At 40.3% G+C, this 20,137-nt stretch overlaps 2 protein-coding genes across 6 annotated transcripts in view; one reads left to right on the top strand and one right to left on the bottom strand.

The window, feature by feature from the left end:
- LOC131194298 (ADAMTS-like protein 2) overlaps positions 1 to 11,053 on the top strand; it is a 50,030-nt gene extending 38,977 nt beyond the window's left edge. For 3 of the 4 annotated variants that reach the window (XM_058175117.1, XM_058175118.1, XM_058175119.1), the window contains 5 exons: positions 713 to 868; positions 1,416 to 1,586; positions 4,546 to 4,722; positions 6,050 to 6,194; positions 6,751 to 11,053. In XM_058175117.1, the coding sequence (XP_058031100.1) occupies positions 713 to 868; positions 1,416 to 1,586; positions 4,546 to 4,722; positions 6,050 to 6,194; positions 6,751 to 6,869 (768 nt within the window). In that variant the 3' untranslated portion in view covers positions 6,870 to 11,053. Of the gene's footprint in view, positions 1 to 712; positions 869 to 1,415; positions 1,587 to 4,545; positions 4,723 to 6,049; positions 6,195 to 6,750 lie in introns of those variants that run through there. The other variant, XM_058175120.1, reaches the window with a different exon arrangement.
- A 9-nt stretch (positions 11,054 to 11,062) lies between these two features.
- Positions 11,063 to 20,137, bottom strand: part of FAM163A (family with sequence similarity 163 member A) — a 116,964-nt gene continuing 107,889 nt past the window's right edge. For both annotated transcript variants that reach the window (XM_058175133.1, XM_058175132.1), the window contains one exon: positions 11,063 to 14,614. In XM_058175133.1, the coding sequence (XP_058031116.1) occupies positions 14,207 to 14,614 (408 nt within the window). In that variant the 3' untranslated portion in view covers positions 11,063 to 14,206. The remainder of the gene's footprint in view (positions 14,615 to 20,137) is intronic.

Below are 20,137 nucleotides of genomic sequence, written 5' to 3'. Positions count from 1 at the left end.
ATCCTCTGGTGGGGCCATAACACAATCTTTGGTTTGAATTCAGGTGATAACTACAAATTGGATGGTGGTTATTTTTCTTAGTTTGCCTGGGAGCTTGAGGATCAAGAGAGTTAATACTATAGAAGTAAAACACTGAAGATTAATTTCAAGGACTTGATTTCAGATCTCACACCAGGCCTTTTAGTAGATGTACCTCCCTGCATCTATCAGATACGTTTTATTTTACCTGTGATACAAAGCTTTTTTGTCCGAAACTGAAGAGAATTGACCTTGTGCGAGAGGGAGAGAGAGAGAGGGAGAGAGGGAGGGAGAGAGAACAAGAGATATGGGCTAAGGTTCAAGAGAAAATGTGGACAAAAAGTTATCATGTAACATTGAACTTGCATGGTTCAAGAGGACTGCACTACTCCAGGAAACAGGGCTACCCCAAATTCTATTTTGACCGTAAAGTCCACAGTAATTGAATTACGGGTGCTGAAAATCTGCTGCCTGAGGCACCTTCTTTATTCTGCCTTTATCAGGAAGACATGTGTAAACCGACCCATGAATTGTTACCATTCATTACTTGAGCAATAGTCATAATATGGGAGTTATAGCAGGGCAAAAGAAAATGTGAGGGGTAAATTTGTTGATAATGTGATTTTATGATTTTATCTTCATTGCTGGCACGTGTCACGATCTTTTATCTCTTCTGGTTCCCACTTCTTCACAGTGTTCTGCTCGGTGTGGCAGTCAAGGGACAGTGAGAAGAGAAGTGCGCTGTTCAGTGGAACCCAAACTGTGCAATCAATCTACAAAGCCCATCAATGAGAAGGAGTGTTTAGGTCCTCCCTGTGACAGGCACTGGGCTACTTCTGACTGGGGACCGGTGAGTCAAGACTGATTTGTGTGTGTGTGTTTTATTAGAGTCTTCATGGAGGGGTTGGGAATGGGAAATATTCTAATTAATTTTAGAGAGGCACAAAGATGGCCTTTAAGAGAATATTCAGAAAATTCCTAAGTCTGGGAAGGAAGATAGTATTAAGAAAGGACTCAAGAAGACTCCTTCCTGTCTCACTAGGGTAAAAGAGAGAAGGAAGGAGAAACATAATCAAACTTGCAAGAGTCTGTTACTGCAGCCTATCGCAATTCATTCTAGTCATCCTGTGGAATCAGTTTCCTGATCTGGTTGATACTAATTCTAGTCTGGAATATGTTTTCCGAAATTATTGTAGAAATCATGAAGTTAGAGGCATCCTTTCAAAAGTAAGCAAAGACCTCTGTGAAGACCACTTCTTCATGTCTAATATATTTGCCCATAATTTCAGTACTAAAATGTGCCAAAAGTCTTAGGCGTTATGTCTTATATTGGTCCATCTAGATCAAAGGCTACTACTAAACCCAGTTACCTTGAAAAGTCTCATTATTTCTTCAAGTGCTCAGGTTTGTGTGGTGAGGGACGGATGAATCGCTTGGTCACCTGCCGCAATGTGGAAGGGAAGTTGATCTCGGAGTCCCAGTGCAATCCCAACACTAAGCCCCTGGCAATCTACCCCTGTGGAGATAAGAACTGCCCTGCCCATTGGGTCCAGCAAGAATGGGACCACGTGAGTTTGCGTCTGATCACACCTCTCTGTTCTTAAGGAAGACACTTGGAGTTATTGCTGCCAGTCCAAAATCAAATTAAAAAATTGGTTCCTGTTAGTGAGAGTATCTACTGGCTAATTTAGAAGCTCTTTGGAGATTTGTTTTCATCTGAACTTCTATCATGTAGTTTCAAAGCAGGGATTCAAATAGCGGGTTCTCCTTTGTTCTTTTTCTTATCATCATCATCATCATCTTTTCTTCCATCAGCTGGTAGCTTAAACAAACCTCCTTTGCATTTTGGAACTAGCTTAGTTTTTCCTTTCCAGAGTAAAACAAGCATTTAAACATGAAAAATTAAAAATGTAACATTTAGCTTCTTGGATGACGGGAAGAGGTAAATATTCTTTTAAGGAACAGTACTTTATTTTATTTATTTATTTTGCAATATCAGGTATCTGCATTAAACATAATCTCAAGATACATATATACAAAAAATATATAGAAAATACAAAAAAACCTCTACTACCAGGTAAATAAAATGTCAGGTACCATACACGTGAAAATTTGTCATAAACAAGCAGTACACCAGGTTATAATTGATTGCTATTCGGGTAAATTATAAAATTCAAACAAATTTGATTGTGGTTCCTGCTTCTGAAATCTCATTACTTTAACTTTGATTTTGTCATTTTTTTTTCTAATGTGACAATTAGAGAGGCTTTACTAATTCACAACTCAGTTTATGTATTATCTATAGTTTTCCAGTTTTCCTTAAAGAATCCTCTGTACCAGAGTTCTCCAGCCTTTCTGGCTTTGCGGACTGGCGGGTGGGGTGGGGTGGGGGAGAGAGGGAGGATGGTTCCCCGCGAATGGCAGGCAGGAGCACACACACAGCCCTATTTCCACAATCGGGGAGGCATGCACACTTGCCGCTTGCGTAAAGGGAGTGCACGCTCACACACTCTTCTGCTACTCACACAAGTGGGAATGCACTTGCTCACTTGCCACTTCTGTGGCCCAGTTTTGAACTGTTCAAGGCCCGGTAATGGGATGTGGCCCGGGGATTGTGGACTCCTGCTCTATAGAGTCTAAGGGGAGGGGGTGTGTTTTACTGATATTCCTTCTTTCTCTCATCAGCCGATAAGCTCCCAATTTTAATTACAATAATTCCTTAACTATAGTTTTACCTATGTTAGTATTTGATATAGTGGTTTTCCTTGATTTATATAACTCTCCCTTTTCCCTTTACTCTAAACCAGAACATATTAAAAAAAGAAAACAATATATATAATTTCTGTTGCTCCATAACTCAGTGCAGTGTTCTTATCTCAGTCTTCCACTTGTAGTTCAACCTGCTTTCCACACTTCCAAGGAGAAACCATAGATGACTTTCTTCATCTCTTCTTGGAAAGCTTTGTCAATAAGCTCTGCATCTCAGTTGAAATTGAAATAGCTTTCTGTCCTTGTAATATAAAAACAATTCATTTGAGAGGAGAGTCCCATTTATAGTTATCCATATTCTGCATAAGTTTTTCTCTAAATGGTTTTAATTCCTTTCCTTGCTGCAGTGCAGCTACACTGATATCTTGGGGGGAAAATATTCTCCAGTCCACGTATTTTTCTCATAATTTTATCTTTTTTATTTGGGTTCACGAATCTAAAAAAAAAAAGTCTCTAGGTTTTCTTCTGTGTGTTCCTTGGAGAGTAAACCAGATGAGGACATTCAGTGTCTTTATCCATTAAGTTCATATTAGAGCTCTGGTAATTCATTTTAGAGATAAGTAGTCAAATTTGTTTGTTCTGCTTTTCTCCGCCATTCCTTTAATCCTTAAATTATTTCTCCTGCCACAGTCCTGTAAATCTGCCAATTTTATTTCAGCAATATTCTTTGGAGCCTTGTCTATCTCAAGAGTAGTATTTGTAGCCATATCATAAACATTGCTGGCTTTCAGAGCAATATCTGCTATTTGCATTTTCTTAAATTATTTATTCATTTGCTCTGATATAACTGTCTTTAGATACTCCTACAGCATGTTAATCCCATTCTGGCTTCAGTTCTTTTTTTTAAGTTGTTTTATTAACTGTCCAGTGACGTCTATATCCAATTGCTTTCCCTCATTGCTACTTCTTCATGGCAGAGAACCATCTCAACAACCTTCAGGTGTTCCTTTCCATTGAGCAGATTATCTTTCCTGAACATCTTGCTTTACTTATCTCACTATCTGATAAAACAAGGGGATATGGCTATATTTGAGAAACTAGCTGAATCAGAGGAAGAGAGGAACACTCAGTACGCCATCCTGGTCAGTGGTTAGCCACGCCCAAATGTATAGTAAATATAACTCTGGCCTAACAGTATTGGAATTTGGACTATACAGGTAGTCCTTGACTTACAACAATTCATTTAGTGATCATTTAAAGTTACAACAGCACTGAAAAAAGTGACTTGTGACCATTTTTCACACTTATGACCATTGCAGTATCCCCATCGTCACGTTATTTTCATTCGGATGGTTGATAACTGACTCATGTTTATGACGGTTTCAATGTCCCATTTTTTGCAACCTTTTAACAAGCAAAGTCAATGGGGAAGCCAAATTCACTTAACAGTTGTATTACTAATTTGATTCCTGCATTGATTCACTTAACAAATGTGGCAAGAAAAGTGTAAAATGGGTCAAAACTCATTTAAGAAATTTTTCACTTAGCAACATCAATTCAATTTGGGCTCCGATTTTGGGCTCACTTGTGGTCGTAAGTCAAGGACTACCTATATTAGGGATATTGTTATTGTCTACTTAAAACATTAACTTTATCTTCAGCAAAATTCTTGCATTGTTAAGCCCAAACACATACTATTTTGTATTGATTACTGGCTGCCTTCCGAATGAAAAGAATGAGCCCACTATGGGTTTGTCATGCAGAGGTTGTTACTTTTTAATGCTGATGGAAAATGGTGTTTTGCTTTCTCCATTGCAGTGCAATGCCACATGTGGCCGAGGTGTCAAGATGCGGACAGTGCTGTGTGTGGGATTAGAAAATGGCCTGTACAAGGAGTATCCTGAGAAGCGCTGCGAGGTTTCTCCAAAGCCAGAAATACAAGCCCCATGTTTCCAGAGACCCTGTTCCACATGGTTTTCAACCTCTTGGTCTCAGGTAGATGGAGAAACTACAGCAGTCTGGAGAAGGGAGAGAGCTGCTGGAGTTTGGAAAAGGATTGGAGGGAATTGGCAGGGAAGATTCCCCCTGAACAACTCTTTTAATAGGAGAAAATAAGGGGAGGGGTGTTTGTCTCTGTTTCAACCATTGAGATTCCCAGCATTACTTTCCAAATCCCTGTTTATTTTGATATTGTAGATACCACCTTTCTGAAAACCATTATGGCAGTGTGCAACATTCAGACAGATGATCATAGAACCATTTTTTTAAAAACCACCACAAAATACAATAAACGTTTATAGAACTCCAAGATTGAAAAATGTGGCTTTAAGCCCCAGTTGTAAAAACACCTGGGGCTTGACTGCAACTGTTAAAGGGGGCACACCCTCTCATTTGGTTGTGAGGCACAAGACAGCCTTTCATTTGCGCCTGGCAAATTGTACTGCGTTCTGATTAAATGAGCTGAAAGGTATCTGTATCCAGAGCCGGATACAATCATCTAAAGAGGTGACCAGGACAGAGATAACCCTTGCTGGATCAGGAAAGATAAACATAATTGGACAAAGCTATAACTTGCCACTGCTGCTACTTGGAGATGCAGCATTGTGCAAACATTCTTGACCTTGCGATACCTATAGATGTGGTCCCAGTAGTAAATTAATTTAATTCCTTTGGCTCCGTTTCATTTCATTGCACTTGCAATCTTTTTTCTTTATTTTTTCTTTATTGATTTTAATGTAATGTCTTAGTTTGATTGTTGTGAGCCACCCAAAGCCACCGAGAGTTGGGTGGCATACATATTTAATAAATTATTATTATTAAAAATTAAAGTATGAAATCACACTGGCAAATGAAGCATTGTTATCACTTTCTAGTTTAACTTGGGTATCCATGGTTGCCCAAAGTGATACCATTCTTGAGGATAATTATGAAGCAGCCCCATGGGATTTCTTTTCATGTCCTTCTTCTTTTGGCTGAGGTATTCATCAGAGGTGGGTTTCAGCAGATTCAAACCAGTTCTGGAGAACCGGTAGCGGAAATTTTGAGTAATTCAGAGAACCAGTAGTAAAAATTCTGACTGGCCCCACCCACATCTATTCTCTGCCTCCGAAGTCCCAGCTGATTGGGAGGAAATGGGGATTTTGCAGTAACCTTCCCCTGGATTGGGGTGGGAATGGAGATTTTACAGTATCCTTCCCAGCCACGCCCACCAAGCCATGCTACGCAAACCAAGCCACACCCACAGAACCAGTATTAAAAAATTTTGAAACACATCCATCCATCTACCAAAGCAGAACACTTTTTTTCCTCCCATCCCTTGCAGTGCAGCAAGACCTGTGGCACTGGCCTGCGTTTCCGTGAAGTGAAGTGCTACCAAGGAGAAACCTTAGGCCAAGGCTGTGAGTCAACATCCAAACCTGAAGCCAGGCAAGCTTGCCAACTACAGCCGTGTCCCACCGATGCTCCAGGTAAAAAGCAACATGTCAGGGGCTCTAGCTTAAGGAAGTAGAGAGTATTGCAGCTCTTGAGCCAACAGAGCCCTCAAGGAGGGTGCTGTAAAGAAGCAGACAGGGCCATAAACCCAAGCAATCAGTGCTAGGATCACATGCGATGCTAAGGCATGATGTAACTATCTGGTTAGTTTGAAATTTAGTGCAATGGGGGAACCCAGTTTGTGAGTAATAGAAATGGTGGCCAAGCAGAAGACATTGGAACTGCCAATTTCTGAATCTAGAAGGACTGGCTGGCACATAGAAAGAGATAGCAAAGACCACCATGCCAAGAGGCCTAAAGAAGAGGCTAGCTCTCACAGGAGGAAGATAAAAGGAAGAAGTGGAAAAAGAGAGAAGATAAAGAGTATGTGTGCTCTTGGAACTGCAGATCTAAGGAAAGTTGCATGCACCGTATCATCTGAAGCCAGCAGTGTTTTTGAAATACAAATATTCTTGTGAGGTAGCCTAATCAAAAGAGGATTCAGGTGACCTACCCTCTATCTAACCTTTGTGCTCTGTTTCCCCTCTACAGACGAAGACTGTGATGACAAAGCAACAGCTAACTGTGTGTTGGTGCTGAAAGTAAAGCTCTGTTCACACTGGTATTACAGAAAGGCTTGCTGCAGGTCTTGTAAGGGCAAAACACCGTGATTTGGCCCCTGCTTCTTCCACTTCAGAATAAGAAGCATCAAGAGAGAAACTTGATGAAGGCCTGCCTTCTTGACCAGAAATTGCCTGACCCTTATGGACAGCCCAGAACATTGGCCCACTTATTAGAATGTTACAGGCCTTTTCATTAGGAGGCCTGCTCCTATATATTGTGCAGGTGATCTAATAATCAGGCTCCAGGATGCTATTCACAGGCATTTTGTCATGCTAAGTAATATTAAAATCTCTGCTTCTCACTTCCTTGACTTCCTGGGACTGGATGTATCCCTGATTGAGTCTGAATTTCAGTGGCATCATCTGATACTGTTTGAAAGCTACATACAGCTTGGGATGTGCAAATCACCAGTGTTGCATCATCAGCCCCCTAATGATGTTGCCCTTCCATCCTTATATATCTAGGTGAATTCCACTCTTAACAGGTATGTCATATTTTAGAGAGTGTTTCTCATCCTTGGCAATTTTAAGACAGGTAGAATCTCACAGCCAGCATGGGAGTTGAAATCTACACATATTAAAAGTTACTGAGGTTGACAAATACTGTATTTCTTTTTATGAACTGCTTCTATTGGTTGAGCTTTATAGCCACACCTTGTACCAAAAGGTCCATATATAATTTTAGAACATTCTCTTACATTTAGACATAACATGAAATCCAGCAATGGTCAGTCTAATCTGGTCCAACCTAGTTTCTGACTGTGCAACTAAATGGCTGTAGGGGAGCCCCATGTCAAATATAAAGACAATAAAAGATAAAATGCTCTTTTGTTTCCTGCTGATTTCATGGACACAACTTTGCCATTTTCTTGCCAAATGGGTTCACTGTTGTCTTTTTCTGAGAATTTTTCCAATTTCTCAATCAATCCTACAGCCTTAGTACTCCTTGATAGTTTTCCATCTAAGAATTGATGGGGCCAGTAGCTTTTCTAGATTGGCCAGTTGGATAGATTGCCCCTACACAATCCATTTCTAGAGATAGTCTTCTTTATATCCAAGTGGATTTCAAATGGCAAAGAGGCTATCAGAATTTTGAGAGGAGGGGAAATTTCCAATGGCTTTCTAAAATCAGAATAAGATTAGGATGATAATCTGGGCCTTCTAAAAACATGTACACTGGCGGACACAACTTCATTTATCTTGCTCCCCAAAGAAAACTTTCTAGCTGGATGATAGTTGGGAAAGGGTGGCAAACAGCCTTTGCCTTCATGAGGACGGGTGGATCCTTACCTCCTTTAAAGTTGGTAGCATCATTGCATCATACAAAGTCATTTTTACCACTTTTTGGTTAACTCAGAAGTCAGGCAGTTACAGTTGTCAATGATCTGAGCTAAAAAGTTGAGAAACATCTTGTGCAGTTAGATCAGATGGTACGCAGGCTTCCTGGGATTCTCTTGTGTCAAAAGCAGTCAAACACAATGGTCTTCTTTTATACTTTACACGTGAAAGTTCTTTATTGTGAAACCAAATCTGGTTGAAAGCTAAAGGACTCTGAGAAGAGAGAGTAGGGATCTTCAGCTGACCTATCAAGAACAGGCTGAGTAGCATACCCATCACTTGTTCATAATTTTCCCCACTATGGAGGAAGGGGTTGCTGGTTTTTTTTAATATTTCATTTATGGTCCATTCTAAAAGTGCAGTAGGTACATTTCATGAAAACCTGGGCTGTCTTTTTGTAATGCATGTCTTGGGTTTTTTGTTTCTTGACAGTGAAAAAACCTACCACAAGAGTAGTTATTGTATTATAGTGGAGTCTCCATGATCCTTCTCTTTTCTCTACTGGCTTGCCTGGGCATTAGCACTAGATCTCTGGGAACTGGAGTAATAATAATGGGAAAACCTGCTTTGGGTTTCCCTGTATGAGTTTTGGTGTAAAACTGATCTTAAGAGATTGGGAAGAGATTCTTCAGGCCCTCCTTAATGGCACTTTTAGGAGGGCCTGAAGAAAAGATGAGAAAAGGGAAGTGCAAGAAAGAAACAAAATAGTTTCCTTGAACTTGTATAGTATAAGATAGGACAAAGTGAAACTTGGACATACTTTCTGTCACTCTACTTTGACTCCAATAAAGAGCTTTCACTGAATTTCTGCTCTGTTTCTTGATCTGACGTACCTTGAAGGCTTGGCATTGGGTTCCTCATGGTATCCCAGTATTTGCAGCAATTTTCCTGACCTTGCCATGATGCCATTGCCAGAGTCAATGACTGAGTAACCTTAAAAAATGGATGGATGGATGGACAGAGAAAGTACCAGGTTTGTAGGGAGAGATAGCCAGAAAGTTCTGTTCAGTTCTTTTCCAGATTAAATGAAAAACATAGTTTCCTCTGTGTACTAAATAAACGTGCCATGGAAAAGGACTATGGTAAATCTTTTTTTCTCAATTGGTTAGGATAAGAGAAGTTAAAGCACTATAAGAATTTAAGACAACTACCATAGTATACCATAACATTAAGCATCAGAAAAATAGAGGATTACGATAAAAAGAACAATGGCAAAAAAGTAAAAATAAATAATAGTGTTTTATTTTTCTCTCCATTGACTAAATGTTCATTTGCCACTTTCTTTTCATCTAGCGCCACAAGATATTACTGAGAAAACCAGATCCTCCTTGCCATTCACCTTCTTTTAAAAAATAAAAGCATTTAGAGCAGAACCACCCGTTGCGAGGTGGCAAACTGGATTGTATGGGAAAAGGCAATGCTTTAGCCCCTGTGGTCCCAGACCATTTGTAACTGGGGAGTAGGAGAACTTAAGGATTTTGAGCTACGTCTAGAATCAGTTGGTTGCCAGTGTGCAAGTTGTTCAAAAGATGCTCCTCCTGCTGCAGTCTAAAGGAAGATGATCCAGAATTTTTCCAGCTTGCTTTCCATTCAGGGTCATCTTTGGAAGGGCTGTCAGTCCCTTTCCATCATTTTCAAGTGACTTAGGCTGAATCTAAGGTGCAGAAGAGGAGGTTACATACTTCAAAGTGAAGATGAGAAGTAGGTTTTCCCACTTGTACAAAAAACCTCATCCTCATTAAAAGAATAAACAGCACCATAGATATAATGAAACACAAGTCTGTTTCCTTGCTATCTTAATCCCCTCCCCAATAAATATAGGATTAGTGGGCTTTTATATTTATATTCAGCTAACCTGCAAAAAGAATGAATTACTGTAGTCAAAATAATCTTGATTCCTATGTGTCAGTGAGCTTTTGATAATTTGAATATGGCGTTATGCACTAAATCAGCCCTATAAAGTAGTGGTGAAATGCAATTTTTTTTACTACTGGTTCTGTGGGCGTGGCTTGCTTGGGGGGGTCATGTGACCGGGTGGGCGTGGCCAACTTTAAAAAAAAACTTTTTAAAGCATTTTTACTACCTATTTGCCCAAACTAGTAAAAAAATGCTTTAAAAAGGTTCCGACGATTGCACAGCACAGCTGTGATCATCAGAACCTTGCCCCCCCCCCACTTTTTTAAAGCATTTTTTTACTACAGGTTCAGGCACATAGATAGTAAAAAATGCTTTAAAAAAGTAAAAAAAAGGGTTCCGACGATCGCACGGCACAGCCTGAACCAGAGCGAACCGGTAGCATTTCACCCCTGTTATAAAGATTAGCTAGAGCCAACCTTTCACCGTACATGAGAATGCATGAAAAATTCACTGAGGAATAACCCCTAGTGCAAACTTAAAATTATGGGTACTTGTACATGGTGATGGTATTTAGCCTTGTTTAGGGATATATCTAAATCATTTTGAAATCTCAGAAAACCACAGGTGTAAAATAAGATTACAACTACTATGTAGAAAGGTATAATTTGGGCGAAAACATCCATATAGGAAACAGTGCATTCCTAGTTGGCTTATAAGCAACAACATCTAAAACCATATGTTGACTATAATTCTATCATACAGTCAAGTGTCATTAGCAATATTAAGTTTGTTTGGGCAAATAGCCACTTGCTAGAAAGGAATACAAGTGAGCCAGTGTGGTGTAGCAGTTAAGGTATCAGGCTACAAACTAGGAGACTGAGTTCTAATCCCATTTTAGTTATAAAGCCAACTGGGTAACCTTGAGCCAGACCCTCTCTCTGAGCCCTAGAAAGTAGGGAAGGGCAAACTTCTGAAAAACCTTGCCAAGAAAAATGTAGGAGGGAGCCAAAAACTTACTCATAGGCACAAAAAAGAAAGTTTTCATTGCATTGGATTGATATGCTACCTCCTAAATTAAGGATATGCAGTGTCCTCTCAATCCCAGAGAAATAAACAGCACATCTCACCAAAAGAACAAAGAAAGTGTTCAAAGAAGGGACCAACTGAAAAGTGTGGCAACATCACACACACAAATGACAATCTGTCATTTAGGAATATCAACCAAACCATTCCAAAGAAATGCAAAGCAAGGCAGAAACCTCGCACTGAGTTAACAAAACAAGATTTCTTTTTTCCAGCTTGGAGAACAATGAAATTTACACAAAATGTAAATCATGGGCTGACAACTTAAGCAGAGTAGAAGCATGAAGGCTATGTGATCTGGAATTAGGGATGTGGTTCAGAGCTATGGCAACCATTTTGTGTGTAAAACTTTTTAAAACTCTAGTTTGTGTATCCTTGCAACCCTAAATTCCAGGTCTTCCTCCAATAATAATCTGGAACCTTCGGAGGGCTGTTTTACTGCACCTTAGTGACTTCTAAGAATTTTTCTATGTCCAATGAAGTTTTTCTCCTTTCTTTCAGATTTGTCACTGGAAATCTGCCCCTTCCTAATGTATAGACAAAATATAAGAAAAATAAGCATGTACCAGTAATACTTTTTATCTCTATGGAGTGTTTGCTGTCTTGTTCTCTGAGCTCGGTTGTTTGAAATGTCTGCAAGAAAACAACCAAGCTCAAAGAGCAGCAAGGACTTCACGGTTCAACCCTGAGCTACATATATTTTCTACTATTAATACCATTCATGCCTCCAGATTTCAAACGCCCAGTGTAATCTCCTTATTTTTTTCTTTTTTTGAAAAACAGAATGGTTTGAAAAACCAATCTTTGTAACCTGAATTGCTTTCATTACTGATCATACAGGCAGCTTTCACGGCAACTGATGAAACAGTCTTCGTTAGTTTTTTTCATATTTTTTTTAAAATGGAAAGTATTTTGAGCTTACTTTGGTGGCTCTGTATACCTTATAAGGCACTTTGTTACCATAATTAAATGACCTGAAGTACGCATGCACTGCTTTCTCGTGGGTTGGAAGGCTGTGATAGCTTCAGGATCCTTTTTAACATTACCACCCTAGGCTGCTGAAACTCACTCAGCCAGTCAATTCATCTCAGGAAAATGGGAAAAGGGAGCATTATGTATGCTGTCTTGAGCAGCTGAAGGAGGCAGGATAGAAGAGAGAGAGAGGGAGAAAGGAGGAGGAGGGAGGGAGGGAGGGAGGAAAGCTTCATATGAGAAATAGTTAGCACATATTTGACTTAACTTCATCCTGTTCATTGACCCCGAATATTTATTCCCTGAATACTGAAAGTTTCCAGGCATGTAAAGGACCAAGAAGCTGGAAGTATAGCTTTCTGTGTATTCAGCATAAGAGTTATTCATGAACATGAGAAGGTGGTGCTGGCAATATACAACTGTATTGTTGCTTGTCTTACCTCAAAGAGCTTCAGGCACACATTTGTCACATCTCTTCCAGATTAGACATGTATGTTACTTCTGTGTGCAAGAGAGTACATGAGGTCTCCCCCCACCGTAACCCAGAAAAGTCATAGATGCAACTCTGGCGTGTTGGTTCTCCACAGACTTTTAAACTTTACAAAATTAGGATTCTGTTTTGTGGAGGGAGCTCTGTTTTTACTCAAATGCAGCTGCAGTGGAACTGTGGACTGGGATAAATGCGCACAATCCAGATTAAATTCAGTTTGTTCAAAATATAATTGAAATGAATCGAGTCTGTATTCCTGTATATACACTGATTCCTTTATCGCATCAGCATCCTTATGTTCTTGAGATGATTACCATTTTAGGTGAAGGTCGTAAATTTAGTCTCTGATAAAACATTCAATTCATATAAATAGAGAAGAGTATGCAACACTAACTGCTTACTGATACTTCAGAGAATGACCCTTGTGCTTGTTCAAAAGAATAGACCAAATAGTTTCCAAAATAGCCTTACGTACCATTCTTAGAAAATCAAACCATCAGAATTTCAAACACATGAACCACATTTCACACATAGTAAAGGGTAGGCTTGCAGAAGTCACCAATCAAAATTTGAAACCAATCTAGTACACTTTTCTTTGTTATCTGACCAGTTCTACTTTTAAAAGTATTACCTTACAAAAATCATAAAACTGTGCAATTTGGCACTGATCATTGTACTCACTTCAATCCTTCCTTGCCACGGCTTGATGATAAAAACATTACCTTTTCCAGTTCTACCACCTTTTGCAGTGTATTTAATTACACAAGGACGGGAAGTTAGAAAAAAAGACTTATCAAAGCTTGGGGTAGGAGTGGGGGGGTGGCCTCTAAGTGTCAGGATGAATTATTCTTAAGCAAGCCTGTTCAGAATTGAGAATTTGGGGAGAACAGGATGTTTTTGCCATGTAAAAAATAATCAGATTTCAGAAGAAATTTGGTAATTTCTCCTGTTCTTCAACTCCCAGTTTCTTACCATTACTAAATGCTTGTGTATGCGTGTTCATGTGTGTAATAAATACGGTACATTTTGGCTGGCCTATTTTACATTCTAGTACAAATAAAGCATTCAGTTCATAAACTAATGGGTTACAGAAATAATCGGAACATTTCATTTCTTGTTTGTTCTTGTTCCACTTCTAATGAACACTAATTCAGCAAACATCTTGTCACCCTTCTCACTGGTTGTCCCCATCCTGGTTGAGAATTATGATGTCGCCTAAAAAGTTCTCAAACTGACCATCGTGAGTTTACTTTACTAATCAAGGGAAGTGAGTAGTATTGCTTTGAAGAGAGAGAGACAAATGGGAATGCGTATTGGTAGATCCCAAATCTCTTAGTGGGGAGTGGAATTGTAAAGTGGTTTCCAAAAACCTTGAAATGCAAGATAGTTTTGTATTATAGATAGCCCTCTAGACAAGAATCGTCAGTGGAAACAACATTATCACTTTGCGGATTGAAATTTGCACAACTCCCCTCTCCTCCCCCCCACCTACCCCCGTTACAAAGTTATAAATCTTTTTCTGCAAAGATCAGGAACAATGGTGGGCCTTGGACACATGTTCCATTTTGGCTGAAACACACAATGTTAAAATCCCCACCCAACAAGAGGATCATACCGAAGCACCTGTGATAGTGATAGACAGTGATCATACTTCCGTACTGAAAGCCCTCAGATTTGGAAAGGTCCCGTGGATGGCGCAGTGATGGATCACCGGGTAATTTTGGTGGGTCGCCAGTTTGGCAGGCAGCCCCATATCCTTGCAGCATATGGGCGTGTAGGTGACACTCTCACCCCCATTCCGTACCATGTCAGCGGTCTGTATATAAAAGGGAGCCCCGCAGGGGGAACAGACTGGGCCATAGTTCCGGTTACTCTGTTTGTTAAGCTCACAGGGTGGAAAAGGGGAGTTGCCCTGCCCGTCCATGATACGACAGTTGCAAGCATTGCACATAATATAGTGTGAGTGCAGGGGAAGATTGACTTCTTCCTCCTCCTCTTCCTCCTCTTCTTCCTCTTCGGCTTCCTGAGATTCATTTCTCTTGCAGCAATAATACTAAAGCAGGAGAAGAATATTTTTATTAGCACACAAAAAAGTTTGCTTCATAAATAGAGTAATGCTCTGAGAGTTCAGAATATTGACATGCATTAAATTCAACAATTTTCACATCAGGTTATGAGGTACACCAGATATATCAGTATTTCTGAATATTGTCTGTGGAATTCTGGGAGTTGACATCCACGCAGCTTATAATTGCCAACTTTCAGACACACTGAGACACATCAGAACTACTGGCTGGATCAAACCAAAAGACTCAGTTGCAGAATTTTGCTTCCACGCTGGCCGGTAGGACGCTCGCAAGCGGCACCAGAGTTCAAAAGTACTTTCTCCAGCAATTGGTGTTGAGCAGCATATTCCTGGGACATCATAGACAATTTACTGCCATCATAAGTAATAATTATTGATAATCTTATCTATGAATAAATTCAATATTTTTTCCTAATAAACTTATCTGCTGTGAAGAAACATTAAGTTAAAGGCCTGTACTTTTCTAGACCTCCTTCTAAAGGCCAGGCACAGTTGCCAGCAGCATAAGGAAGAAGACACCAATGGTCAGCTGAGGCGTATGGGGGCCAAAAGGACAGAGAGGAGGGGCAGATAGGCAGATGGGAGAAGTTGAAGCGGAAGCAAACTCAGCAGGGCATGAGAAACATGACGTCCTTGCTTAACAACCATAATTGAAATTATCAGAACTTCTGTCACTAAGCAGTATGATTGCATGATATATTGCCAAAATGACCCCTTTGCTTAGAGATGGAAATTCTGGTTCCAGTTAGTGTTGTTAAACAAGGACTACCTGTAGTTGGGATAAGAAAAAAAAGTTGACAGTAGAACAGGAAATTTAAAGAATGCAGTGCATGAGTAACAAGAGCATTGTGCCAACCAATTGGAGAATGCTTTTCATGAGATGGCTAATTTCAATACCATAGACTTTGGAAAGTTGCACATTGAAACTAAATGGGGAGAAGTATAGCAACAGCCTATTCAAGGTGTATGGTAGAGTGCTCAATAGGGTCAGCAAGAGAGAAAAGCACAAGAAAGCAGTTGTGTGGATGAGAATAAAACACTCCATCTGGTTAGCGTGTTGCCTACCCTGAAGTTAGCTTTTGTGCTTATGCCCTTAATGAGAATGATGAACCAAATGAGCATATAATTGTAAAATCTTCCTCAGATTTGTTTTGGCTAATTACAAGTAGTCCTCGAGTTACAAATATAATGGAGCCTGCCGATTCCATTCATAACCCGAGGATTTGTGGGAGTGAATCTCATACTTTGAACAGGATCACTCCCTCCTTTCGCCCATGCATTTGATAATCCAACGTATGGCATGTTAAGTGCACGTGAGGTATTTCAGGGTGGGAAAGGCCATGAGATGGAACAGGCCACCTGCTTAAGACCACTCAAAGCCTCCCCAACCCACTGAAATACTTAATCGTCCTCACAATTGTTTCCCTCCCACTGAACTTGCTGCACCAGGTCACTTTGCAGTCCTGCACTTTGCTGGCCAAAACGGAGCTCCATTTGGCCACTCTGCAGGCCAAAAATTGAGGTTCGGAAGGGTGGCCACTCCCACCCCCCAAAGCTCTGTTTTGGCTGTCTAAGTGCTGGGCGAGGCCTGCACAGGCCTAAATGGAGCTCTATTTTGGCCAGCAAAGTGCAGGACGAATGTTGCAATGCCTCTGTAGTTGTTCCTAAGAGTGAGCAACTGCCATGGTGCTGCAAGATTCGTAGTTTCAGGACTTGATCGTAAACACTAGTGGACGCTTATTGCATAACTTCAAACATTCGCTAAGGGAATCACCTGTATTGTCTTTTAGCAGCTCACACTGTTATAAGTCTATTTGAGGAAAAACAGCTATTTCTGTTAAAATAGATGATCTAAGGAAAACATTTGACGCTCACATTAATGTATCTTAGTGAGTTTCCTTGATAGACAGACTGTCTGACAGCTGCAAATCCAGAAGCCCAGACCCCCCCCCAAAGATTTTCCCATCACTTATCAACACAATCAATTAGTTCCATCTACTCTTAATGCTATTAATTCAAGAAGATGGGCTGCCAGAGGTTCTGGCCATTTTTCTTTAAGCCAACTGCTGCACTGCCAGCCTTATACTTTACTGTCCATATGCATGAAAAGGATCCAATTGTTTTTCAGCAGTTCATTAATTCCATCAGTGCTCCTAAAAATGAGGTCTTTTCTGGAACATTTTGGAATTTATCCTATTTGTGTGTTCAATGGTTTAATCCTTGAGTCTTCTTTTAGGCAATGTTGTATCAGCTCATTCACTCTGAAATGCTGCCCAACTTGGACAGTTGTCATACTTAATCTAATCTCATCGCTAACCTTGACAGCAAGGAGTGTATTTAAATGTGTCACTAACATGAGGAAAATATTCTTTTGCCCATTTCAAAGGGAATTGATTAATTTGTACAGTGCATTGGCCAAAGAGATCATTCCCTTTAAAAGTGATGGGCTACCAAACCTAGGAAACAGCAAAGCTTCTTGACATTTAAATGAAGACTTTAATTCTGTCCACACTACGAAATACTAATCAAAACCACAGTGATAAGACCAAAGACAGCTATGACTTTTTTATCTACACCAGGAATCTTGAAGAAGATGCCCTAATAGACATTCTATCTAATTCCTGCACATAAGATGGCTGCCCCTCTCCTCTTGAATCCCTTGAAAAGCAAGACAAATAGCCCATGGCACCCATCAATTGTACAAATGTGTCTGTGAATATATAAAAAGTACTGGTAATCATCTACAGTTCAGCATGAGGGAGTGACACATCTGTCATATATAAGGCATCCCTCAAGTACGATGAATTGCAGCTCCAAACAAAGTGAAACTAGCCTCAACCTTCAACCTGGTTTCTACTGAGAATCCTTCATGTAACATTCTGTCAGTCCTTCAAGGCTGATCAAACTAGGAATCCAATGTTATGTACATCAGAAATAATTTTATCATAGAGCTTGAGTGACAGAATCTTGCAAGCCCGAAATAACTTCCCCCATCCCTCCCTTTACCTTAGTTTATTTTGATTACATTCCTAACTTGGAAACTCTTCTCTTTTATATGAACGTTGTCTTGGGAGCAACAATTTTTCTTGCCCCTCAAGGCCATTCCCTCTGCTTTCTACAATTCATCATCTAATCTGACCTAATGATTCCATCTCCTGGTTTCTCAGGGGACCACCTACAATACTTCTTCTTTTGTTCCAACCCCATCTTGTTACTAGGAATCGATTTCTAGATCTTAAAAGAAATTATAGTATAAACAGTTAATAAAAAGGAAGAAACATATCTGGGAACAACTTTTCCAAGCCACAAGTGATAAAATCTCTACTGCAGAGAATCAGGGAAATACAGTAGATGGAAATAGGCAAAGAGGACTGACACATTCCTTAAGGCAGGGGTGTCAAACTGGTGGTCACAACCCTAGCTCCATGAATGGGAAAACGTCACAAAACGTTATGCGACGGCAACGTGACGCAGCAAGTTTGACACCCGTGCCTTAAGGGCTGGGAAATAAGCATTCAGAAGAAACTCAGGCAGAGAGCCCTCCCTAATTCACTGGGAAGGTGAAGTAGTCAAGCTTGCAAGATTCTATAATTACAGCCTATTTCAATTAAATATTCTAGTCTTCCTCTAGAGCTGTGATGGTGAACCTATGGCACGCGTGCCACAGGTTGCACGCAGAGTCCTCTCTGCGGTCATGCGAGCTGTCGCCCCAGCTCAGCTCCACCGCACATGCGCACGCACCTCCTGCTGGCCAGCTGGTTTTCAGGTCTCTGCCGTGCATGTGCTGGGGGTGGGATGCACGTGGGAGATGTGCATACATGCACAGGGGGATGGGGCACACAATGGGGGTTGTGCACGGATATGCGGAGGTGTGGCGTGTGTGTGTGGGTCACACCAGATGCATGAGGGCAAGGCATGTAGGGGGCGCACATTGCATTATGGGTGTGTGCACATTTTCGGCACTCAGCAGCGAAAAGGTAAGCTTCTAAACTAGTTAGCCATCACTGCTCTAGAGTCTGTTTCCTGATCTGGTCTGCCCAGAAGGACTGACCTTTACTCTAGTTTAGAACATAATTACAAGCATTTTAGCCAAGAAGTTGAGCTGTCCTAAAGCCAAGATTCTAGCAAAGATATGGGGGAAGTTTTATAGCCAATTATACAGTCCTCAGTTCACCAGTCTTTCATTTCAGTTAAGTCCACCTCCCAATAATATTCTCCCTACACCATCAGCCTTCTGGCTGGAAATTGTAGAATCAATCAATCAATATATAAATATATTTCAAAAACCGGGTAGTAATTTGGTGCCTGCTGAATTGTTAAAAAAGTAATGTTGATTGGTGGATCTTTCTTCTGACCTCCTTACTCACCCACATTAATAATACTTTCCATATGCCTAAAGAATGAAACTGTCCTATTACTGTTCCCCTCTTTAAAAAAGGTAATAGCATGGGCCCATCTAATTATGCTCTATTAGTCCTCAGCTTTCCTAGTAAACTAGATGGACACTTCTTATTTCACAAGCTTCTAAACTAATTAAAAAAGGAGAAATTTCTTGCTAGCTTTAGGAAAGGCACATTGACTAGGGATATACTGTATCTAGAGACGTGGTGGCTCAGTGGCTAAGACACTGAGCTTGTCGATCAAAAGGTTGACAGTTCAGCGGTTCGAATCCCTAGTAACAGGGCGAGCTCCCGTTACTTGTCCCAGCTTCTGCCAACCTAGCAGTTTGAAAGCAAGTAAAAAATGCAAGTAGAAAAATAGGGACCACCTTTGGTGGGAAGGTAACAGTGTTCCGTGCACCTTTGGCGTTTAGTCATGCCAGCTGCATGACCACGGAGACGTCTTCAGACAGCACTGGCTCTTCGGCTTTGAAACGGAGTTGAGCACCGCCCCTTAGAGTCAGGAATAATTAGCACATATGTGTGAGGGGAACCTTTACCTTTACCTTTATACTGTATCTGCTCTCCTGCAGTTTGGGGCAGAGAAATAAATGTTGCCCATACACTCTTAATGTGTTGCCTTTATCGATTTAAAGTCAGCATTCAATTCTATACCTGGAGAAAGGCTTTGGGTGAAGCTGTAATAATCACTGGACAATACATTTTTTTCAAAAGTTTTGCTTCCTGAAAAATCTTTGGTGATTATGACAGATCCCTTCAAACTGAACACAAATATAATTTCAGAGTGACTGTACCACATAGGAATCTTGAGAAATATGTAATTAACTTTTAATGAGTATAATATATTTAATCACATGTTTCTGACATACCGCATGAGTTCAACAAGACTAAAAGTATTTTGCTACTGATTTTTGTTTGTACTCAGTGTCCAATGCCTCTCACAGCACTGTCCAACAGTAGTCAGCCAGCATTGATGGATTCCAATTGCCATGATACCATTTTTTTTCATTTTGGCAATGTCCCGGTGAAAAGTTTCACCATGTTCGTCACCAATTACACCTAGATTTTTGGGAAAGAAGTCCAAGTGTGA

Source organism: Ahaetulla prasina, chromosome 3, assembly GCF_028640845.1.
Source record: "Ahaetulla prasina isolate Xishuangbanna chromosome 3, ASM2864084v1, whole genome shotgun sequence".
In the NCBI taxonomy this organism is placed as follows: Eukaryota; Metazoa; Chordata; class Lepidosauria; order Squamata; family Colubridae; genus Ahaetulla; species Ahaetulla prasina.
Note: the sequence above shows the minus strand (reverse complement) of the source record. Positions and strands in the feature narration are given on the sequence as shown.